The 22,589-nt window shown below is 27.8% G+C and overlaps 1 protein-coding gene across 5 annotated transcripts in view; it reads left to right on the plus strand.

Moving 5' to 3' along the window:
• The window catches only part of LOC127285439 (basement membrane-specific heparan sulfate proteoglycan core protein-like), a 389,597-nt gene that overhangs the window by 172,511 nt on the left and 194,497 nt on the right, over window positions 1–22,589 (plus strand). For all 5 annotated transcript variants that reach the window (XM_051311444.1, XM_051311455.1, XM_051311463.1 and 2 more), the window contains one exon: window positions 3,016–3,173. In XM_051311444.1, the coding sequence (XP_051167401.1) occupies window positions 3,016–3,173 (158 nt within the window). The remainder of the gene's footprint in view (window positions 1–3,015; window positions 3,174–22,589) is intronic.

The raw sequence follows: 22,589 nt of genomic DNA on the forward strand, positions 1-22,589 counted from the left end.
GGATTTACTCTGTTCAAGAATTGTGGTGGACCAGTTAATTATAACAATTCTTGAACAGAATACATCCATGATTGAGGTTATGTTTTGATATTATTCCGGTGCAAAATTTCAGCAATTGGCAATACTGTGACTATACTATGTACACAGGTCAACACTACACTACGTGATCGCGGATCGCTTCACATTTTTTTCCTCGAATAACGATACGAAAACAAAACAAAGTGACAGCTTCGGCAGCCATGTTTATTTTGACTATTATATATATATATCCCGTGCAGAAATTTGAGTTAGATTTTAATAGGGACCTCGCTGTGCGTCCCTTCACTGAAAAAAAAGTCTGGTTAAAATAACCAGAATTCTGGTTAATCTAACCAGAATAAAAAGTTATATATACCCTTACTACTTTTTCTGGTTAAAAGTACTAGAAAATTTGGTTAAAAAATTCTGGTTAATTTTACCAGAATTTTAAGTTAATCTTACTAGAATTTCAAGTTAATCTTACTAGAATTTTTCTAGTTAAAAATTTTTGGTAAAAAAATTTCTGGTTGATCTTACCAGAAATTCTAGTTAATCAGAGAATTAATTAAATTTATTATTATTATATTATATTATAAAATATTATAAAATATGAATTAAAAAAATTTGTATTATGTACATATAAATACAATCAAACAATAACACCTTTACACTGCAATTCTCTTAATAATGTTTATTTAAATATGATTATTCAGAACTAAAATTCTGATAAAACGTGTCGAAAACGTTTTCAACATAACCTTCAAACTATTTTCCACACGAACGGGTTTGCCGTTCGTCAACAATTTTTTCACTTATATTATAAAATTAATTAACCAACCTTTAAACAGATCTTTTAATTCTCCCAAACCCCAATTTTCCAGAGCTTGGTTAACTTTTTCATCCATTCTTGCGATCCGCACGATAAACTATTCGAAAAAGAACAACAGACGCTATGCAGTGTCCGCGAACGCGCGCTTTTAACCAGAATTATTTTAACCAGAATAATTTAACCATACTTATTTAACTAGAACTGTTTAGTTTTTTTAACTATATTTTCTTGTTAAAATAACTAGAAATTTTTTAACCAAACGCATCTAGTAACTTTAACCAGAACTTTTTTTTCAGTGTTTTGCCAGATGGGTTCCGGAAGGGAAACTCTAGGCGGGACCCGGCATTTTTCGTCACGATCGACGCCAGCGAGGAATGTTGGTAGGGATCTAGCAGGGATATCCCTGCGATTTCCCTACCTGAAGTAAAGGGTTCTCGCTAGAACCCTATTAGCTCCCTTTAATCGATTATTATTAAATAAAAATTAATAAATATTTAATAAATCCAAAAAACATATTTATATAAAGATCCAACGTCCTTTCTTCCGTGTGTGTTTTTGAAATTGTAGAGTTAAAAACGCCCGTTATGCTATTTATTATAGCCGTGAAGTTTAATTGAACTTCCTAACCTCCAAACAGTACTAACACAAATTTTAACCAGAATTATAAATAAAAAAGTTAGAAATCATAATATTACCTGAAGAAATTGGAATAATCATAGTAAAAATTAAAAATTTGCAATAATGATATTAACATAAAGACAAAATTTGAGGTTAGAAAACCAATCAATATATTTTTTACTTTTAATATTCTAAGTACATATTTCATGTTTGTTGGCTTAATATTAAATATTCTTAAATTTATAATATTATGTTAATATTTACCTTCTGATAAAGAAGATAAGTGATTTAAGTTATCTAAATTGTCAATATCTATAACTTGCTCTTGAACATATTGCATTCTATTTAATTCAACGCGTACGGATTTCACCTCAAGATATTGTTTGCTACGCATTCGCGATTGCTTTTTTCCCTCTTATTATTTTCCATTATTAATTAACAAAAGAACAATAAAATTCAGGTTCACACAAAATGACATGTGCACTTGCACCATTCATGTCATCATTCTCGACGATGGAACATCGATATATTGAAAACTTCGATACATCGATTTCGACATTTTCGATTTAAATTTAAATATTATTTTTAAATTAAATAAAAAGTGAAACTATATATAATAATGTAATTTATTAATAATATTATCTTTGATTCTATCACTCGGTGGTATTTAATAATAAATTTAATTTATTTAATAATTTTATTATTATAATTTATTATTATTAATTTTTATTCTTTTTATTATTATTTCTAAAACGACCATTTTAAAAATATTTGTGTCCCTTATTGAACATATAATTAAATTCATATTTTAAATAAAGAAAACATCGAAAAATAATCTAAGTCCAATTCGAGGTATTTCTGGCTAGAATTTAGTAAGGGCTTAATCAGATTTTTCTAGTTTGAATTGCCTTTCTAGAATTCAAACGGGATCTCAGCAGATATTTCTAGTCTGAATTTCTCACAAGAATCTAATCAGGTTCGAGTACAACTTTTCTAGGCTAGATTTTCTAGCGCGGTTCTAGTCGGAATCCATTATCACGTTGGGAAGCTTAGGGACATTTCTACACGGGATATGTATAGTGGATACTGTCAGCAGTGGCGCTGTATACTAACATTTTAAATCTTTAACCGGTCGGCAACATAGAAAACTATAAAAAATTTCATTTCCAAATTTGACAAAAATAAGTTTGGCATCGAGATTAGATCGAAATTAATCGAATAACTCAAAAATCATAAAAATATGACTTATAGTTTTCGTAAAATCGACGGCGATATGAACGCTAATTTTTCTGACTGGCACCCTAGACCTCGGAGTAAGACGTTGTCACGTCAAAAATAAAATTATAAAAATTGTATTTTGTTAACATTTTTTTTTAGAATCGTTTTTTATAATAATATTGATGAAAAAAAACCCCCGTCAAAGGGATTAAAAGTTTTTCATCAAAAATTTACTTTCATATTAAAAAAGAAAAAATTTTCATGTCATTTTATATAATTGCTTTTTTAAATCTAGATTATAGTTAACAAATACGTGATTATTTATGTTTTAGGAGGCTCTAGTTTAGCAAGTGTCGTTGCAGGGAGTAATAAGCCCACAAGAGCGTGGGATAAACCTTATTTTGACGACGTCTCGCCGCGAAATGTCACGGCAATCGTTGGTCAAATGGCAGAATTAAACTGTCACGTTAAACATCCTGGTGACCGAACGGTGAGTTTTATCTCTACATGTTTATAAAATTTTATATGCTTAAATAAAACACATATTTGATAAATTTACTAAAAGTAAATAAATATTTTATTTTTCAATATTATATTAAATATTCTAATATTTTTAATCTTTTAATATTAATATTAATTTAATTAATTTATTTTAATTTATTTTTTAAATACAATCAAAATCGAATATATTATTCATAGAATCAAACTAAAACGCAAAATATTTCAATAATATTGTTGAGAGTGTTTATTTCAAATATTGTTTAAAAAACTAAATATGTTGAACAACATTGAAATATATATTGAATCAATTAATTATTTATCAAAATTTTGTTCAAAACAATATTAAAATGCAAATTGACAAAATGCTATATCGCTAATTTTAAATATTATATTTTAACAAAATTAAAAAATAAATTTTCAAAATACAATCATGTTTATTTCTAAAAAATTCTAATAATATTATGAATATTTATGTTTTTTTTTGTTATTTACAAAAATTATTAAAGATGTTTCTTCTCTTTTTTTTTTATTATAAATTTTTTTCTTTTTTCGAAAAAAAAATAACACACGTTTGTAATAAAGTTTAAAAGTTGCTCATTGTCTACATTCATGAAGTTCATGGAGTCATGTTTTGAGAACAATGTGCATCGTTGACAATGCTATAAAGTTTTCCCTTTTTAGTCTTAGTCGTCCGGGGGAGTAAAAAAAAAAGTGGTATAGTTTGCAGAATGTTTTGTATAAACTGCGGTGAAAAGTTGACTAGATTTATTGTTCCCCAGGAGTTGATTAAATAGTCGTGTAGTTTTTCAAGCCTCATCGCATGTGGAATTTAATTAACAATGAAACAATCTCTCGCGTGTTAATTGAATCACGCTGACAGAAGGGGTGAGGGAAGGGGAGAAGGGGGGGGGGTGAGAGCAGTGTGTGTTGTTATATTTTCTGCCTGAACCATAACAACTTTAAACGCATTGAGATTTGCATTTAATCTGATCGGTCGTCGCGGTGTATCTCTCTTTAGTTATTATGCAAATGAATTTTAATGCAAAAAAGAAAAATGAAAGAGAATCACCAAGAGAATTTTAAGCGTAATTCAAAATATTATTATTTATTCGAAAGTTATGGTTTTGAATACAATATTTGGGTATTTAAAGGAAAAAAAAAATGTTTACTGACGAATTAATAAAAACCATCTATTGATGGAAATTATAGTTTTGATAAGTAGAATTTTTTTTTAATTACAATAGAAGTAAAACAATGATTTAAAGAAAATTAATTACTTTTTGCAAATTTTAGATTATCTTTTTTAGAAATTTTAAACCATTAAAAAAAAAAATTTGTAGCCAAATAAAAAATGTGAAAATCGATATTTTCGAAGTGGCATATTGTATCTACTATTTAATTACCACAATTAAACATAAAGGAGATGATGATTTAATCTCACTATTGATATCCTGAACTGTTAAATAGAGGTTAATCTGAGCTTAAAGCTATACCGCACACGATATAACCTTCTATGCAAACAGGCTTCACCCATATACTGAGCAGCTAAGTAGGGACTAATTTAAGTGGTCTAGAGAGCGTCAGGTCAGACACACCATATTCAGTCTTATCCAATGGTTATACCACTACCACAGCTACAACTACTACTACTTGTTGTATACATATATATAGTGTGCGTGGTTGAAGGCAACGAGTAGACATGAAGCATTTTACCTACCTTCATCCATAAAGTTTCTCGTATATTCATTTATTCAGATATTTAAATTTTTAAACTTTAACCTCTTTTTAGACTTTATTTTCTCAATTTTCTTTCATCGACTTTTAATTTCAGATTTATTCCATTTCATTTCCTTTTAAAAATTATCATTATAAATTTTTTTTTCTGTTTTTACATTCAAGAGCAGAATACTTTAATTATTTATCATTCTTATATAGGTATATATTTGTAATTTATGACCTAGTATATGAAAAATCAAATTATGCTTTATTGAATTTGAAGAGAAAAAAAAAATTTTACCAATTATTTAAAAATATAATTTTTATACATATATTTGGAAATTACCCTATTTTTTAAGATTATTTTTATTCTATTTGAAATTATTACACATATATTGTATAACACATTTTCTAAAATGTTTTTTTATAAGAAAGTAGGGAAATATTAATTTCAATAAAAAAAAACAGATTGACATTTTAACACGTTACATTATAATTTAAAACTATAGCGATGTATTCCTCGCTCGCTCGGTTATAGTTGTACTTATTGTTGTTTACTTATTGTAGTTTATGTATATTATATATATATAATTTATGTTTTAAATTAATATATTATTAATATTGTATACAATTTATCTTAATTTTGATCAGTATCACTGAAGGATGAAATGACAGTTGTTAAATATTAAATGTTTTAATTTATTATAATTATAAGAACAATATTAATTATATTATATTATAATATTTTTTTTTTTTATCTTATATTATATTATATTATATTGCTGTAAATTGCCCAACAAACACATGGAGGTTTTGCAAATTTTTTAGAAAAATGTTCATAATAAATCGAAAAACCTTTTAAAATATCGGTTTCCATTTTTATTATCCAGAGTAAACCTTTATAAAGAGATTTCAAAGGTATATATCCAAAAATTCGTAAAAAATTGCAAAATAACCCTTTTTCGGGTTAAAATTGAAAAAACATGTTACAAAAAAAGTATGTAGGATTTTCTAAAAGCATATGGCAAAGTATTTTGATTTATTTGAAAATAAGTGAAAATAGATTTTCCAAGGACGATGTCGAGGTCACGGTGTCGCTTTTAGAAATTTGTTAACTTAATATAATAGAAGATGTTTCGTTTTAAAATAAGAAATGTTAAAATTATTAAGTTAAAAACAATTGATTTCAATGACACTTAAAATTAGGCAAAGTATTATAGGTTCCAAACTAAAAATTTAAAAAACAACAATAAATAATAAAAAAAAACATTAAAAATTGGTAAAAAATTGTTTATAAGTTACATTTTAAAAATAGAGTAATTTTAAAGGTATATATCCAAAAATTCGTAAAAAATTGCATAAAATTGCAAAATAACCCTTTTTTCCGAAGAAAATGCAAAATTACCCTTTTTTGGGTTAAAATTGAAAAAACATGTTACAAAAAAAAGTATGTAAGATTTTCTAAAAGCATATGGCATAGTATTTTGATTTATTTGAAAATAAGTGAAAATAGATTTTCCAAGGACGGTGTCGAGGTCACGGTGTCGGTGTCGCTTTTGGAAATTTGTTAACTTAATAGAATAGAAAATTAAGTAGAAAAAGATTAAAAATAATGTAATAAAGAAAAATTTATTTAGCTTAAATTTTTATTATTTTTAAATCGTGTGTCGTTGGTTACGAATCTGACACCGGTTTTTGAAAATTCAAAATGGCGGACCCAATATGGCGGATGACATAATGAAAAAAAAATTTTTGAATTTCAAAAATCTGATATCATATTCGCAGTTAGTGACCCCAAAAACTCCCGAGTAACAAGTTTAAGGCAAATCCGATCAATTTTTAATTTAGTCATCCGCCATATTGGATCCGCTATATTGAATTTTGAAAATTTGAAAAATCTTACTTGAGATTCGTAATCAGCGACCCATAAAACCCCCAATTGTGCACTGGAGCGATAAACTGTTAATGAAAAATGTATGCTTCAAATGGTTAAAACATCGCGCCAAAATTTTTCTGTCGATTGTTTGTTCGGACATTTGGAATTTTAGACAAATAAAAATTTGGCGTTTTAAGAATTCTGTTCAATAAAAATTGGATACATAAGAATTATGTTAACTAAAAATTTGTTTACAAAAAAAATTCTGTCAAATATTAATTCAAAAAATAAAAATTCGTCTAAAAAATAATTATATCTAACAAAATTGTTAAAAATGAAAATTTTAACTATTGATTTTTATGGGCTAATCATGCGCCCCATTTCTCCCACCCGTTAGAGTATATCTATATAGTGTAATACAAAATGTCGCATTCGTAGAGTTTCTTTATTAAATTAATTAAAATTGCAGTTTTTCTTATTTTTGCGTGTCATAAAGCGAAGGAAGTCCTTTCAATATTTATTTCTTATTTAAATTTAATTTTTGTGATGTCCTGGAGTATCGAGACTGTGAATTCGGTAAAATTTTGCAAAAATTAAACAAATGTAAGACTTAAAATTTTTATAGAAAAAAAATTTTAAAAAAAAATTTTTAGCAATACACATATAGCATTTCTTTTTAAAATTTTTTAAAAATTTTATTTATCAATGTTAGAAAAACGTATATATAAAAAATGTTTAAAGAAATTCATTTAACGGAAATATTAAGGTGAAATGCGTTTATGTAAAATTATCTGGTACAGTGAATTATTCACCTGAAATTTTTGCCGCCGCTTTTTCCTTTTTCCTTCTCTTTTTTTTCTCTCATCTCAACGTTTCTTTCGACTGTGAAGTCTCAAGTTAATGTATTATCCTTGTGATCCTCTTTCCACCGTCGCGTCGGAATCGTGCCCGGATCCACATTACCAAAGAGGGGCGTAACGGAGATGCAATTTCTCGAGAAAATACAAGAATCTCAGGTAGATCAAAACGCAGCGAAACGAAGAGTTCTTCTCCTCTAGTAAAAGGTCTGTAGTTTATCACGAAAGTCGTTTTATTTATTTTTTTCTTTTTTTCATCGCAACTAAAAGATATCTGAACCTTATTCTGTAAGCGTATGGAATAAAAATAAGTATAGTGCCATATTGATAACGATGACATATATATATATATATATATATATATATATATATATCCCTGTTTTTTTATTGTTTTTGTAGATTTTTGAGTTAATGTTTAGCCAATTTCTGGAATTTAAAATTATTATTAATATTTTATTATTTATTTCTTTAAATGTCATTTACGATTTTTATTAACAATAATTTTTATTATTTTCAATTTAAAAATAAAATTTATCTAATTTTTTAAATTTTCAAGCTAAAATTTAACATACATTTAAGGTTATTTTCGTTTTTTGGTCATTTTCCTTCAAAGTTTAACATAAATTATGAGGTTATGTTTGTTTTTTTTTGTCTTTTTACCCTAAATTTTGGCCTATGTTTTGAGGTTATGTTTGTTTTCGATCGTTTCCCGTCAAAATAACTTAACCTTAAAATTAAGTTTAATTTCGGCGAAAAATCCACCACCCCTTCAACGTAAGGAAGGAGGGGGGGGGGGGGCTTGTGACTATATTCACAGTTTTGAAACGAACATAACCTTTAAATTCAGGTCATTTTTGGCGGGAAATCCAAATCCACTTGCGGCTATAGTTACAGTCTTGAAATGTACATAACCTCAAAATTTATGTCATTTTTGGCGGGAAATACGGAGAGGGATGAGGGACTTGCTGCTCTATTCAGAGTCTTGAACCAAACATAATCTCAAAATTTAGGTTACTTTTGGCGGGAAATACGGAGAGAGGGGATGGGGGGAGGACTTTCAAACCTATTCAGTTTTGAAACGAACATAACCTCAAAATTTATGTCATTTTTGGCGGGAGAGGGAAGGGGAGAGAGAGAAGGGAGGGGGAGGACTTGCGGCTCTATTCAGAGTCTTCAAACGAACATAACCTTAAAATTTAGGTCATTTTTGCGAGGGAGGGGAGATGAGAGGGGGAGAAGGGGAGGGGACTTGCGGCTACATTCATATGGGTCATTCCATATCAAGTGTAATCAACCAATGTACTATCCTTGTCAAAAACATGGATTGGCTAACCCTTACCTAACCTTGTCAAAAACATGGGTTGGGTACACTTGACATGGAATGACCCATCCTTGTCAAAATTTCTGAAACAGCGGCGGCAATATTAATAAAAAAAGATACAAAAATGAAATAAAATTAGAATTTCTGAGGAAATTTTTTTTTTTACACTAATAAGTATAATTTATGTTCTACTTACGGCTAAAAAGAGAGGAACTTGAGTTTCCAGTCGATTGAAATTCCACGACTCCGTTCGTATGGAAGTAACATGATAAAGTGTCGATTTTTTTGTAAAGGACTGGTATGGTATTACCAAAGATCTTTAGTGCATAAACAATAGACAAAATTTTGTCCTAATGATAGTAGGACAATATATATATGCAATGATTAATTATTATTAATTAATAAACAGGTTTTTTTACAATGAAAAAAATTTTCTTTATAAAATTCACCCTCAATTTTCTTGAATATTTTAAAAATTTAATATTTATAATCATATATCTAAACTTATAACTGACTCGTATTATAAAAATTATATAAATTTGTTTTTTTTTATTGAATTCATAAATTAAAAACTGTTTCCCTTCTACCTTCCATCTGATATTTAATTTTATGTTTGGATAAATTTTTTCTTTCTTTACAAATAAAAAAAAATGGTGTATCTACGTTTTTTTTTTTACTTTTTTTTATAAGTATTCAAATATTTAAAAATCTTGGTTTTTTCGAGGTAAACCTAATTTTTATATAAAAATTAAGTCTACCTAAAAATTCCCGTTTTTTAAAAATTTGTAACTCTAAAATTTGGACACTTAAAGAAAATTTAAAAATACATTTATACCATTTTTATCTGTAAAGAACGAAAAAAAATATTTATTTGAATTTAAAATGCCATAAGTAAATCACACGTGGAATCGCCCATACATATATATGTTTTAGATTTCGTGACTACTATCGTAAAAAATACCTGAATAAATATTACTTAAGTTCTTTTCGTTGTTATTTATTTCTTTGAACGTTTCTTTTTTCTCTCTCGTTTCTTAGCCGCCTTTTTTTCGTTTTTTCTCACGTTTAACTATTGCTTGTCAGTAACAAAACGTGCCATTTAATATTATTTAAAATATTTTTATTATTTCACAATAAAACAATGTAAAGCAAATAAAAATGTTCGAAATTTCAATTTGATCGGAAAAATATTTATTTGACCAAACAACAATTTGACATTTATCCAATGATATATTCTGTTTACAATATTGCGGGTGAAAACAAAAATAAAATGCACTGATGTGTAATTCGCATTACAATTCAACTGTATTCTTTAGTTACAAAATTTGTTGCTTTCAGTTTTTTTAATTATTTTATTATAGTTAATTTTTTTTGAAAAATCTAGTTTTTCTATAAACAAATAATCTGTATTTGACCAACAACACAAAAAGTGAGGAACAATTTTTAAAACATTTAATATTTATTTTTTGTACGTCGTTGACAGAAGTTTTGAAATATTTTTAGTTTACAAATTTTAGAAAAAAATATTCATAAAGAAATATTAATATAAATTCAAGTTAAAACGTTTCAAAAAAATGTAGATTTTATGTAAGTTTAATGTAGGTTCAATCTAGGCTCAATGTAATTTTAACGTTGGTTCAGAATAGGGTAAAAATAGGTAAAATGTATGTCTAAAGTCGGTTTACTGCATTTCGATATATCTTATTTTCACTGTCTAATAAAAAATTTACTAATGGCGCAGTACTGGCCCCCAGTATTGGCGCTAGAGTTGGCGTAACTTTGGGATAATAACATTTTACCAGTATTGGCTTCCAGAGTTGGCACCAGTACTGGTAACCACTACTGGTTCAGTACTGGATGAGTACTGGTAGTTTTGTAATTTATTGTATACGAAAAGAAAACTTTAACTGTAACAGAGATAAGTTTCACTGCAATAGTGAAATCTCAGCTCTAGGCAATATACTTTTTTTTTAGGAAAAAGTGTGTGAAATTTTTAGTAACCCAAAACAAATTAAATATTAATTAAATTAGTCAACTAACTAATTAATATTTTATTATATATAAAATCAAAAACACAAAGAATTTTTATTCTTTATTATGTATAATATATATTGCAAATTATTATTTTAAAAAATCAAAAAATAAATATAAAAATATGTTTATTATAAAACCAAAGTTTTTATAATATATATTTTTCAGCAAAAATAAAAATGTTTATAAAATAATTATAATGTATATAATTATACAATTAGCTATTTCATTATTTCATTATTCACTTTAATTATTTGCATCAAAATAAATTTTTCAAAAACTTTTTTAAGAAAATAAAAGTAGTTTTTTAATTTTTAACAAGTGTTGTCAAGAAAGTTTTTTAAAATTTTTATTTTCAAAATTATTAATTTTTTTATAAACAATTTTATTTATTTTTAGTTTAATCGTTTAAAATTTTTTTGGTTTATTGCATATCTGAAAACAATAAAAAAAACTTGCAAAATGTTTTGGAATAAGTCTCAGAAAACTTTTTGTTTAAATAATTTTACCCACAAAAAAGCAAAATAAAATATACCTTTTAATTTTCAAAAATAAAATCAATGTGAAAAAATTTTAATAAACAAAATATTTAAACAAAAAGATTCATCAGGTTCACTCTAGAACTTTTTGTAAACTAGTATTTGTTACGTCTCAAATAGAGAAATAACTAACGAAATAATATTTTATTTTATTTATGGCCGCTCGGTGATTCAGTGAATTCCTGTTTCATTTACAGAGCAGAAGGCTCTGAACTAAGGGTACAGGAAAGAAAGAGAATAGTGATTAATTTTATAATTAGGTTACAATTTATTTAGACAAGTATTTTTAGTTACAACAATTCGTTCTTATGAGAGAGAGGGAATCTCGAACCAACCAATCCAGGAAATAGAGAGTTCAGCATTCAACTGAAATAAGGAATGCAAGGGTTACTACAAATAAACGACAAGTTTAGAAAAGTTAAGAGTGAGAATATAAAACACTTACCTTAAAATTCAGTAGTAGGTGTGTTGAAAGAAATAGGACCATTGCTGTGTCCTTGTTGTCACAGGAAAAGAGCTGGTACCAGCGTGAGTTTATGACGTCAGGTAGGTTGACGGGCCCAGGTATAACCGCAGGTCCGGAGTTCTATTAGGCGTAATGAAACTCACAATAATGAGTCTCTTCTAAATAAAGGAAGAATGGATAATTGCCCAATGTAATGAGAAGTAAAGATCCTCGTTTAATGTAGAGGGTTTTGACACTTGATTTTCACTTTCGTATAAGAAAATTATGCACTTGAACTAGAAGACGTCGACTGGTACCAAGAATGAGGTTGATGTTATACGTATGAAGATGATTTCATAACTGATCTCTTCGTGAAAATGTGGTCCTTTTATACTGATTTTTCGTAAAATTATGTACTTGAACTAGAAGACGTCGACTGGTACCAAGAATGAGGTTGATGTTATACGTATGAAGATGATTTCAGAACTGATCTCTTCGTGAAAATGTAGTCCTTTTATACTGAGTTTTCGTAAGAGAACAGATAAAATTTTATTGTCGTACTATATATTTTTCACCTTTATTTTGGAAGCCAAAGTTGAGTCCTTCTCTCTCAGTTGAACGTAAAAAAGGGGGGTGTGAACCATTCTAATACAAGATAGGAAGAGTACGACTACGGTTATTCGCAGCTGTAGAAGAGTGTTTATGGTCTTCTAATGTGGTGATACCACAGGGGTTCCTCACATAGGAAAATTAGAAAGAGAGCATTTATTACATAGTCTAATTTTAGCACATAAGGAAAATTAGAAAGAGAGCATTTAGTACCAGTACTGGTTCAGTACAGACTGCCCAGCCTCGGCAGCCAATACTGAACCAGTACTGCGCCAGTAGTTAACTCTGGTATAATACTGAAATTTTTGGTTGGGTGTAAGCTTTATTATATAATATCCACTAATGCAGGTTAAAGGCATTTCTACAGAAGTGTTAGATAATCATTAGATTCAAAAAGCAGATTGCCTCATTGATAGATTGATACTCCATTCGCAAATCAATCGATTCTATTCTCGTTTATGAGCCTAAACTAGGATCCCCTTGACGAGTAGTTTGGTGTCTATTATAGGTATTTGGTCAAAGCTTTGTAATCTCTATTCGAGAGTATTTAACCCCCCCCCCTCCCCTATTTCTCTCTCTCCACATTAGTGATAATTAGTGGGCATGCTTAAAGCAAATTAAAACAAACTCACAACATGATTAACTAAATTAATGACTCGTGTTTTATACCATATATACAACTGTAATGAGCATACATTTCACTATCGAATTCTAATTGAAAATTGTTTCCAAAGAGTATGTAACGTTCTGTTTCAATATAAATTTTCATCAGCGAGAGAAATGTATTTTAATTTTTCAAATTAAAAAAGCAGATATAGGGAAACATTAATTAAGATTAATTAGGATCAATAATAATGGCGGATGAGAAAATTCCATTAATATTTGTTTGTAGAATAGAAATTTTCTTTTTTGTTTTTTTTTAAACAAAGAGAAATTTTTATAAATTCTATTTTTATCGTACGGATGAAAGCACATTAATTGGTGGACGTAATTACAGGCAAATTTCAACTAAATGTATATCAAAGAAAAAACTTGGACTCATTTTTGTTGCAACTCATTTTAAGTTGGGTATTTAGATTGGAAATTTTGGTATTGGGTCCCAAACTAAATTTAGGATTGAGTCTCTGCTTTTAATCATTTGTCTCACTTAAATTTTTTATGATATTCAAAGAGGAAAACCAAATCCTCAAGTGGTGGAAAAAAGATGTGAAAAAAATTGAGATTGAATAAGAACGAAAATAAAAAATGGAAAACAGAAAATAAAGGAATGTTGTAGAAAAATATTAGCCATAAATTTTGGTTTTTTAATTAAAAAAATTTTTTAACTGTAAAATATGTTAATACTGCAAAAACACAAAAATGAACTCTTCTGAAAAGTTATCTCTTTAATAGACATTAAAAAGATTAAAATTGAAAATTTCCTTGAAATATTTTTTTTTATTTTTTCAAAATTTTGTAATCCGCCTATAGTTGAATAACTCCGATAATTGATTTAGCAATGGATTAAGGACATAATGCATATAACTGCTTTTGTAGATAGTCCCGTTTAAACTTAGTTTAATTAAACCATGGATTTATTGGGCACCGCTTGTTACGCACACACTTGCTCACATAGACAGGTGGACGATCAGGTAGAGTTCACACAGGTTGCTGTGTGAGTGAATGAGGTTCTGCATTCAAGATAATACAAGTGAATATGTAACCTTGTGGTTAAAGACACATATTTAATGCAATGGTATTTGTGTGCGAGAGCGCGTTCATCTGTGTGTGGACAATATATATATATATATATAAATACATATATGTGTTCAAAATGGGTCAAAAGGGGATATTCTAGAGGATCAATTGAGATAATGGGTCGAGTAATTTGAGAAACAAAGATCTCTAAAGAATTTATTGCCTTCACTTGTAACCACCGATGATCATTACCAAGAGCTTTCTGGAATGTATATTTCTCCCTATTCCAAACGACGAGCAGGAATCTTGGTCACACAATCTTCAGGCTTATTGTCAGATAAGAACCCCATTTGAAATTTTGGTCTAATTGCATTGTTGAATTATTATTATTTGATATTTTCAATTTGGTGACATGAAAAATTACTATTATGTTGAATGAAATTGTTTTTCGATAATGAAATGTTGCGTACATTAAGATTAGACTACAATTTTTTTTTATATTTAAACGACCCGGGTGAATTGAATGATGAAAGGGGAGCATTTCGTGTGACGTCACGGCCATGCAAAACTGCCGAAGTCAAGTGAAGTACTATTTAAATATTTTAATAGTAACTTGCTGATTTCAGTCAGTGGCGTAGCTTCAAATTTTAGGCCCCCCGCGAAAATCGCAACGGGCTCACTTAAGGGCAGCAAAATGTTATTATTAGGAATTTAATATTATATTCAAATATCCAATTGTATTTAGAACTCTCAATAACATTATATTAAGGGTTTGCATTAGTTCCCACTGTTCTGTTGATGCAGTTTTGTTTTTCATTTTGAAACAGTCTTTTGTCACAGGATTGAATTTCTGCTGGAAAAGTGTGCAAAAGTGAAAACTTCGTAAGTCAGATTCTTTGATTAGTGTAACTCCTTATTTATTGATAACAATCGATAAATAAATCTAATTCAACAGCGGAAATTAATGCTGTGTTTTGTCGATTGATTCAGCCTCCGCAGCTTTAATTGAAAGCAATGCTAAGTTACTTAGGCGATTTTGACTACAACTGTTTCTTAGATAGTTTTTAATTATTTTTAATTTCGAAAATGATCTCTCAGAGGATGCAACGGTTACAGGAAGTGTTAAAAATATTAGTAGAGCAGTTATTACCTAAGGAAAATTTGAAGCTAACGTATTATTCTCAACAATAAGAAAGTGTGCAAAACTATGCTCAGTTGGTCAACTTTTGTAATGTCCTGAGTTGTATCCATTATAATTGAAAAGCATGAGCAATTAAGAATTTTACTAATCAAGCTAATTTGCACTGCTTTTGACAAACAGTCAATCAATTCATTTTGAATAGTTGGACTTAAGTAATTAATTGATCCTTTTGGCCTCTTTATCACTTCATTCATCACTGGATCATATATTTAGCAAGCTTTACTTGCGACAAAAAATTGCCATTATATACGTCTGCAATTGCTTCCTTGTGACCTCGAAATGCTAGTGAAGTTTTTGATGAAGTTAACGTTATGTTAATCAGCCTATTAAGTACTTTTTGCCAAAAATTAGATTCACTTCGAATTTGTTCTTCTAAAGACTGATCAAGGCATTTATTATCTTTCCAACGATAAAAAATGTAACGTGGCTCTCTGATTGACCATGCTCTTTAATTTTTTTGGACAGTCCTTTCCAGTCAGATGTACTGTCTTTCCACCCGGTATTAGTACTATTAAATAACCAGCAAGGTTCACAATAGGCTTTGTTTTCTTTCGTCGAATAACAGAGCCATTTTCTCATAATAATTGCTTTAGCAGAACATTTCTGTTGATAATAAAAGTCAAAGAAACTTCTATTTTCATTATTTTTTGGAAATTGTATATAAGGTTGGTAGGAACCTTGACTAATAATAAATCTTTTCAATTTGTCGCTTAATGTTATGTCTTTAAAATTACTTTTATCACTGGGATATTTTGTTTTAAGCACCAAATTAATAAGTAAATCATCATTGTCTTCGAGTTTTATATTGTCATCGACATTCATTTCTGAATTAGGCTGTTCTAGGTGTACATAATTAAAATTATAGCTGTTATTGTTATAAACTGAGTTCAAAAATGAACCTCGAGAAACTCATTTTGAACTTGAGGCAAAAAGCATCAAAATGAGCTAGATCCGATTCATTTTGAGTTTAAGTTAAAATGACAATTATAGTCAATTAAGAAGCACTTTATCATAAAACCATTAATCAAAATCATTGTTTTCAATGAACAAACAGATTACACTTGAAAAAAACTTTGTTTCTTAAATCCGATTCATTGAATTTATAGAAAACAAAATAAATTATTTTTAGGTTAGAAACAACTGAATTGACAGAAATAAATACCAACCATGCAACACGAAACATGAAATTTAACGGCGCCACTGTCTAAAAACCAAAGATAATGGCGCCAAATTTAAACTTGAAACTATAACCAAAAATAAAGTGTTATTCATTATAATAATGTAATGTTTGTTATAACATATATTAATAATATATATTTATAATTATATAATGTATTATAATACATATAATATATTATTATTATATAATTGTAAAATATTATTATCTCTTATATAAGAAAAATTATCATTATGAAATAAGCATTTATTTTAATTGAACATCTTTTTTTTTAACATTTTTTTAATTCTTGGCTTTTTTACAAATTTAACATTGACAAGTCAGTTTTTATGATCAACAAATTATTATGATTTATAAAATAGTTTAATTATTTTAAGTTAAGTTTTCTAAATTTAAACAAATTAATTATTAGGTTTTAATTTGGAGTTATTTTTTAAATTTATAAATATATTTTAAATTAAATTGTCTTTGCATTTAATAATTTTTTTATTGTGAATTTTATAGAAAATAAAATTCTAAATATCAATTTTACGTAAAATTGTCAAACGCTTTTTTCTGTTTCAATTATTCTTCTATCCCTTTCTATAAAATAAATATTAATGAATGTCTTTTTTAAATTTTCATGAAATGCAATAGTATATTTTAATAAAGAGAAAAATTCGAAAACAGTTTATTTATTCATTTTCTTGAACTCTTATTCAGAAAAACAATTTTTTCCTTTTCAGATAATATTTTTCACATTAGATTGTTAAATTAAATTAAATTTTTTCTGACACGTTTAAATATTTTTAAATTATGTAATATTTTTAATTTTAAAAATAATTAATTAATTTAAGAATATTATTATGTGACATATTATAATTACTACTTTATGTATAATTTAATTATTTTACATCCACAGTCCAGTTTTATAATATATAAATATATAAATAATTCTAATCAAATAATATAAAAGTATTAATATTAATTAATATTATTATTATATTATATTGTTATTATATTTTTCTAGTAATATTTTAGTAACATCTTTATCCATCACAAATTTATCCTTTACCCTGTATCCTAACGACTTTTATCCTCTATCTTTACAACTTTTTACTCACTTTTTTTTGTATTATTAATTTGAGGCAAATAATTTTAAAACTGATTGATTTAAAATATTCCTAGTTTTTTTTAATAAGAAAAAAAAATTCTAGTTACAAAAAAAATATTCTGGATGTATTTATATGAAGGGTGAACTTTGTATTATAACCGCAAAAGAGATATCAGAACACGAGAGCGAGTTCCAATTCTTTATCGCCATTCTCTTTGGCTTAGAGAAAAATCACGTGTAACACCTATCGGGGGTGCAATTTGTTACACGTCAGATTTCAATGAAGTAACGGGCTTTCTTATCGCCTCATGCCAATCTCAAGTCCACAAAACCCTCTAGTCAACAAATCGTTGCACCAGAACAAAACCCAACAATTTTGTTGACAGTTTTTTATTTTTTTTTTTTTTTATTTTTACGCTTTATTTAGCAAATTTTTTTTTCAATTGCATTAAAAAGAAAATTATTTATTTAATATTAATAAAAAGTAAAATCTATACAAATTAAATACATAAATAATTATTTCAATTAAAAAGTAAATTCATTTTGTTTCAGTACAAAAAATAAAAAAAAAGTTACACTTTAATAAAATGAAACCAGATAAATATGAAAGAAATGACTAAACTAGAAAAAAGAACAAGATTTTGCAAGTGTGAAAATTCTTTTTTAAGATTCAAAAAAACATGAAAACGCACGGAAACATTTCTGTCTCTCAAAGACCACCGCTTTGCATATTCTGTATTCATTAGTGTCAACTTTTATTGTACAAGTTGCAGGTAGTCAGGGGCTGCTAAAAAGTTTCCGCGGGATTTCCTTAAGTGCAAAAACGTAAGTGGGTATTCGCCTTTTCTTTCTCGACTTTCATACGGAAATTTTACTTTTCTTATTTTTGCGACTTCTCCACACTTATATATATATATATATATATATATACTTTCTTGAAAAGAAGGAGAGGGTTGTCTTTTGCTTTCGCCAAACCGATTTTATTTTTTTTTAAGTGGAAATATTCACCGAGAAGATAGAAGTCTTATATAGAGACTGAGAGAAAGAGAGTAAAAGAATTTCTCAAGTTCGTTTTTGTTAAGCAACAAAACAGTAACACGTATTCTGAAAACGTTTCAAACTTGGAATGAAAATGGCAACTCGCGCACTATTCCAGTGCACCTTTGAAGCGCACCAAAAGACATTATAAACTGCTGTTAACTTTCATTGCAGCTTCCTTTAACGTTTCAGTTATCATTTATACATTTTCCTAATGTTATTTTTATGCGAGCAAATACGTGAAAATCATTTTTGTGCATATCTGTCTCAAATATTTGTTTTTTTTTTTTTCTTAGATTCTGTTATACGAAAAAAATTCTTAAAGAAAAAGTTGGCAATTTTCCACGCTGACATTCGAAACTAATTATAGTTTCTTGAAACAAACTTGTAATGACAATTTTTAATAAGTTATTAAAAACTTGAAAATCTTTTAATAAACTTTTTTTAGGAGAAATTTTTTAACTTTATTAACATTGAATTAAAAAATATAACTAATATTTGAGAAATGAAAATTTAATTTTTCTCCATTATATAGAAAGAAATGTGACATTTTTTTTATCTTTTTTTTCTTCTATTATTTTCTGTGAACATTGTTTAAGTTTTGTGTGAAAACTTCATTAACGACTTCTATATATATATATTTAAAGAAAGTGGAAAAGAAATTGAACAGTAAAGTATACGTAAAGATGATTATATCTAAAGTTGGGATAAGGGAATTTGATTTACGACAAAGTATATTAAAATGGTCGATCCATTGACATTGATTGGATAAGTTGGAATGTTAGCAAACTGAGACATCAGCTCTCTATATAGCTTAGGGCATTCAACTCTCGATTTCTTATCAGTGGACCTCCGTGTGCCGAAACTTTGGCTAACTTAGTTTAAACATAACTTCCTTGTAGTATAAAGTAAGTTTTTGTGTCTAGGGAGAGGATAAATATATATATATATATATATGAACCCTGTGTAGAAATGAATTACCAAGCAACTAAAATGGTCCAAATTAAAGCCTTATTATTTTTATTAGAGTATTAATTGAAGAGGAACAGTTTTTTACTTATAACATCACAGTAAAAACCTGGGATCAAAATGATCCGGCTACCGGGATCATTTTGATACGCAGCAAAAATGAACCGGATCAGGATCATTCTGAGTTTGAATCAAAATGATTCGGATCAGGATCACTTCTCGTGCAGAAATTTGAGTTAGATTTTAATAGGGACCTCGCTGTGCGTCCCTTTTGCCAGATGGGTTCCGGAAGGGAAACTCTAGGCGGGACCCGGCATTTTTCGTCACGATCGACGCCAGCGAGGAATGTTGGTAGGGATCTAGCAGGGATATCCCTGCGATTTTCCTACCAGAAGTAAAGGGTTATCGCTAGAACCCTATTAGCTCCCTTTAATCGATTATTATTAAATAAAAATTAATAAATATTTACTAAATCCAAAAAACATATTTATATAAAGATCCAACGTCCTTTCTTCCGTGTGTGTTTTTGAAATTGTAGAGTTAAAAACGCCCGTTATGCTGTTTATTATAGCCGTGAAGTTTAATTGAACTTCCTAACCTCCAAACAGTACTAACACAAATTTTAACCAGAATTATAAATAAAAAAGTAAGAAATGATAATATTACCTGAAGAAATTGGAATAATCATAGTAAAAATTAAAAATTTGCAATAATGATATAAACATAAAGACAAAATTTGAGGTTAGAAAACCAATCAATATATTTTTTACTTTTAATATTCTAAGTACATATTTCATGTTTGTTGGCTTAATATTAAATATTCTTAAATTGATAATATTATGTTAATATTTACTTTCTGATAAAGAAGATTAGTGATTTGAATCATTTAAATTGTCAATATCCATAACTTGCTCTTGAACATATTGCATTCTATTTAATTCAACGCGTACGGATTTCACCCCAAGATATTGTTTGCTACGCATTCGCGATTGCTTTTTTTTCCTCTCATTATTTTCCATTATTAATTAACAAAAGAACAATAAAATTCAGGTTCACACAAAATGACATGTGCACTTGCACCATTCATGTCATCATTCTCGACGATGGAACATCGATATATTGAAAACTTTGATACATCGATTTCGATATTATCGATTTAAATTTAAATATTATTTTTAAATTAAATAAAAAGTGAAACTATATATAATAATGTAATTTATTAATAATATTATTTTGATTCTATCACTCGGTGTTATTTAATAATAAATTTAATTTATTTAATAATTTTATTATTATAATTTATTATTATTAATATTTATTCTTTTTATTATTATTTCTAAAACGAACATTTTAAAAATATTTGTGTCCCTTATTGAACATATATCCATTATTTTCTTAATATTTTTTTATTTTTCCTAGAAGAATAAATATTTTAATTCTAATTATTTTTTGTAGAGATCATTTCCTTTTATTTTATATAAAAATTTAAATTGTTCTATATATAAAGCTATTTAATAACTATATATATTTTTTTTCGACATTTAAGGGTAATACTTGTGTAAAAGTACTTTATCTTCCTTTTTAGTAAAAAGAACTCTTTTGTATAAAATGCAAGGCTGCAAAGTGTAAATACAGAATACAATGGTTTTTCGCTGTTTTGCTTTTATTGCTCACTTGATTCAGTTCTTAGGTCTCGAGCTCGACCAAAAGTTCAGAACAACAAAGGCAGTTATATTATATCACAACAAGAATAAATGTCACTGTGGTTTGTATAAATTACTTTTAAACAACTGACGGACAAAAGTTGAGCTCCTTTGACGCCAACTTTCGTTCTTGATAATAAACGTATTTGTATATTTGAAGACGCCAAAAAAAAGAGAAGTTTTGTATTTCTTGAAAATAAAAAATTTATTTTTATTTTCTTTTTATCATTACAATTGTTATAGAAAACTTTTTATTTTTTATCATTAAACAGCAATATCCCATGTGCGAAATACCAAGACTGCCAATATGGCCCAACATTGGCCCAGTAATGTATGCCGAAGTACGGCAAACGTTACTGGACCAGTACTGGCGATCAATTTGTCCCATTATTGGGCTAATATTAGCACCGATTCTCGGTTACTCTAATTTGACATTATTGGGCCGATATCCGTCACATTATAGGGCCAATATTGGCACCAATACTTGGTAATTTTAATTTGCCATAATTGGGCCGAACTCTGCCCCATTACTGGGCCAATATATTGGCCAAGATTGGCCCAGTAGTGGCGTTCATAATAGTAATAATTGATCATACACGGAAAAAAAGATTTGACACGTTATACTGATTTTTAATGTAGAGTAAACTACAGTTTTTCAATATTTATTTATTTTTATAAAGGAAAACCTTTCGTACATAGGTGCTAAATACAAGTGGCTAAATACCAAAAGAAACGAAAAGAAATGCCAATATATAAAATAGATAGATAGTGTATTTACAGTAATAAAAAAAAATCATTTTCGATTATTGATATTATTGACAAATTTGTTTTTAATAAAAATTTACATTATTTAAAGTTTTTTTTATGGAAAAGATATTTTTGAATTTGAATTATTTTGGCGCCGTGGTGCAGTAGACGACGAAAGCTAATTGGCGATTCAAACAGCTACACTAGCGTCACAGTTGAACTAACGTAAGCGTGACTCGCTCTAAAGCAGTCTCTGTTTTGACAGTCTATTTCAAATTATTTAATTATTCTGATATTTTTATTGCGTTTGTAAAATAATTTTTAAGCGTTAAATAAAAAAAAATAATTTCAAACACATGGAGTGCTACAGAGCAAGTCACGCTTAAGTTAGTTCAACTGTGGCGCT

This window comes from Leptopilina boulardi, unplaced genomic scaffold (genome assembly GCF_019393585.1).
Source record: "Leptopilina boulardi isolate dan_hultmark-lab unplaced genomic scaffold, ZJU_Lbou_2.1 LbouV2_121, whole genome shotgun sequence".
NCBI lineage: Eukaryota > Metazoa > Arthropoda > Insecta > Hymenoptera > Figitidae > Leptopilina > Leptopilina boulardi.